General features: G+C 43.3%; 1 protein-coding gene across 1 annotated transcript; it reads right to left on the bottom strand.

The window, feature by feature from the left end:
* Positions 1 to 434: 434 nt before the first annotated feature.
* Positions 435 to 701, bottom strand: LOC104616932 (sodium channel protein type 5 subunit alpha-like; the record flags this gene model as incomplete). Its single annotated transcript, XM_010282102.1, has 1 exon — positions 435 to 701. A coding segment is annotated over exon 1 (267 nt), but the record flags the coding sequence as incomplete, so codon positions are not given.
* Between the last annotated feature and the right edge of the window lie 3,159 nt (positions 702 to 3,860).

Below are 3,860 nucleotides of genomic sequence, written 5' to 3' on the forward strand. Positions count from 1 at the left end.
GAACTGCTGCTCCTCCAGGAATGATTTTGGAGGTGCCTTCTGCTCTTGTGCAGAGTGCTAGCACAAGACTCGAGTCACCCAGAAGCCCTTAACATTAAGGGGCTTAAGTGATAAGCAGACCTGTGAAGAGTCAAGCCTCACGCAGGGGCAAGATAGGGTAGATAAAAACCTCTGGCTTAATTTAACTCAGCTACTGCTCTGCTCTTTTCAGACACTGTATATTCATACTCAGAGTTATCTGAAAATACCCAAGTTTGAATGATGTTTTTTATCCCTCTTTGCCCTCCTGCTTAGATGTTTTCTGGGAGCCCTGCTCAGGCTGAAACTCTGATCCTGAATCTGGAAAAAAATATTTTTACTGTCTGTACAAATAAAAAAACCAGAGCCCTCAAAACAAAAAAAGCAAAGAAGCAGGATGGCTGGTGGGTGCTCACCTTACGATCGTTGTAGAAAGGGTCGAGATCCTCCAATGGCTCCCCAATGAGCTCAGGAGGAACAGTCCCATAGATATCGGGCAGCTTCTTGCAAGCTTGCAAATCAAACTGAGGCTGAGGCTTCTCTTCTTCACCCAGCTGCTCTCTGTATTCCTGCTTTGCATTCCTTGCAAGCTTCTCCGCAATTCGTTTCTCAATAGCAGCCAAGGATTCAGGCGTGAACCGGTGGAAGCTGTTAGTACCCGGTGGTAACAAGAAGTCAGCCATCTTTTCATCCTGCTTTGTCTTTACTGGTCTTTACTCCTAGTAGTGGAAACAGCTGAAACAAAAAGTACCAAAGGTCAGTGACAGGAGCAAAGCAAGAAGAACATAGCCATCAGAATGAAAAAAAATAACCAGATAATTTGTAGACCACCTATTACCAGGAAACCCTTCATCTATTTTTATGCAGTTAGTTGAACATCAAGGAAAACAGAAATGACTGAAACTGTAATTTCAATTAGGAATCACTCCTGATCAGAGCTACAAAGACTTTGTAGATGGACTGTGGAGTAGTCTTAAGTTTTTCAGTCAGATGGGATCCTAAATCCAAACTAAGGAGTAACTTATATTCATACAAGCTTAAGTTTCATTGAAAGCCACAGGGACTTGGATTCCTAACTCATTTTTGAAAATGCAGCTCTGGGAGTGGATGAACAATGTGCCTAAGATGACTGAAAGGCAGATTTAAATCGGCCAATCTCTGGCCACATGATGCAAACTCTAAAAATGCCCCAGCTGTTCTATTCCAAATTTAAAGAGTGAAGGGTCAAGTTCAGATTCTTAAATCACATAGAAATTCTTCATAAAATCTGTCTTAGGCTTCTGCGGCATAAATTTTATTCTCCTTTGGGGTAGGAAATACCATCTTCAAGATATCTGTCAAAACTTTTGAGCATTTTCTTCTCCTCCACACCCTACAATCTGAAGGATGTTGGAAGCCCAAATGTGCCTGGCAAAGCCCTGGGACCTTCATGACAGCACTCCAAGCTTCTGAGATGCTTGAATAGCCACTGTTGCCAGTTCATCACATCCAAAAACCAGGCTCCTTCTATCCAATACCAGTTTGATCATCTATCCCAAACCTGTGAGGTTTGACCATCTTGGGTTGATGGTGCTTCACTGATAACACTTCCAAACCCCGCCTGAACGAAAATGAGTGAGAATTGCCACATCTCTTCAACTTAAATTAACAAAACATCTCTTCAACTTACATTAATAAAGCCAAGTGTGAAAAACACAGCAGAACAAAAAGCCGTCTTGTTTCTGCACTAAACAACATGGATAGCTGTGAAAATCAATGTAAAGCCACTGTTTGAAAAGGGATGAAGCTTATCCCTGTTCTAGTAGCCTGCACAAATCCATCCAAGTTCACCAAAACTGTATTTTGCAATTTAATAGTGACTTTAGTGGCATGTTTTTCCAGCAAGAGAATGCCTTACTATGCAACAACTAAAACTAATTTCACAGAAGAAATGCAGCCCTTGGTTTTTTTACTACCACAGGACCATTCATACTAAATCAGAATATAAGCTGGTGACAAACAAAACAGCAGATTTCGAGGTGGGCTACCCTATAGCATTCATCGACGTGTGCAGGATACAATTCTTCGTTCACCCACGATTGTTGTTTTCTGCTTTTCAGATGGGATCTGTCTATTTACGGCGGATAGTTCCAGATCGCTTGCTTCTATTAGGCTCTGTGATGACAGTATTTTTGCTAGCAAACACGGCTTTAACTGGACTCTGCCTGACAAATAGCATATTTATTGACTCAATTTATTTAAGTAAACTACTCTTTCAAATAACTACTGTTTTTCCTATTCTGACTTTGTTTTAAAATGAATTCATTAAATTGTCATTGATCACAGCCTATCATACAGGAGTGATTTACTGGAGCTTGTACATTAATCTCTGCATTACTGCTTGTTTGAACAAGGCTAAAATGAACTAGCCTTCCTAGAGTTTGGGTAGTCTGACATGCTTCTTTATTTAGATTTTTTCTCTATTCCTTTCCCCTCGCCCCCCACATCATTTGTTTTATCCCCCTCCTCCTGAAAAACAGGGAATTAGAAGCTTTCCCACAAATGGAGTTTTATTATGCTCAATGCTTTGTGACTCAGCACCAGTGCAAGCAAATAGAATTTCACTTTCTAAAAATTACATCAGTACAGGTGGCCAGAGAATTCTCAGAGTTTTTTGTCGTTTCAATTGTTGTTTCTTCACAGTGAAACTTGTCTCAGTGCTGAAGGAGACAACAAAAATCGGTGGCTGATCGGTACTTCTGGAAGGGCACAGACTAAGCCTCTAAAGCGGAAAGGAGATCATTGCAGGCTGTTACCTGAGGTCTAGACAATCATGAGCGCTGTGACGACAGAGAATGGGGAATGATTGCTCGCTTTTTCTCATAATACAAGAATGGAGAAATTTCAAATGAGATCACAGAGCAGCAGGTTTGAAACAACCACCAGAGCCACTTTCCACATGGTGCAGAGTTATCCTGCGAAGCTTGCTGGCTGCAAATGGCAAAAATTCACTAAGCCACAAGACAAATCCAAGGGCAAAAGATCCATTAATGGTTTTAAAGACAAAGATGCTGTCCCTGACTGAGAAAAGCCCCTAGCTGCAGAACCTGGGTGCATGCAGGAAAGACTACTTACATTTGCCCTATTTTTACACTCTTCCTAGGCTACCGGTCTGGAGAAACCCGTCATCTGACCTTATGTGTTTTTACATAGCACTAGTGCCAACGCAAGCCAGCCTACACCTCTTTGGGCAAGGGCGCAGTCTGCCTGCTGACTTTGTGGCTGGCCTGAGCTTGTGCGAACGTGGAAGCACGCAGAGGACCAAAGTTAATACCCCCATACATCTGCCGATGCTCAAGGTGTGCATCGCGCCAGTTACTTGCTTCCAGTGCTTCGGAGCATGGGCTGGGTACCTCCAACCTACGCAGACATTGCCTTTGCTGGAAAACTGGTGGTAGCCACCCCTGCACCACCTTCTCCACATAGGGGAGACCTTATTGCAGCCTTCCAGTACTTAAAGCGGGCTTAGAAGAAAGATGGGGACAGGCTTTTTAGCAGGCCCTGTAGCAATAGGACAAGGAGTAAGGGTTTTAAATGAAAAGAGGATTAGATTTAGACTAGAGATAAGGAAGACATTTTTCATGGCGAGGGGAGTGAAACCCTGGCTCAGGTTGCCCAGAGAGGTGGCAGATGCCCCATCCCTGGAAACATCAGAGGTCAGGTTGGACGGGGCTCTGAGCAACCTGCTCTGGTTGAAGATGTCCCTGGTCACTGCGGGGGGGTTGGACTAGATGGCCTTTGAAGGTCCCTTCCAAATGTCCCTTCCCTATTCTATGATTCTATAGCTGAACTGGAGGCATGGC

Source organism: Phaethon lepturus, unplaced genomic scaffold (assembly GCF_000687285.1).
Source record: "Phaethon lepturus isolate BGI_N335 unplaced genomic scaffold, ASM68728v1 scaffold39922, whole genome shotgun sequence".
NCBI lineage: Eukaryota > Metazoa > Chordata > Aves > Phaethontiformes > Phaethontidae > Phaethon > Phaethon lepturus.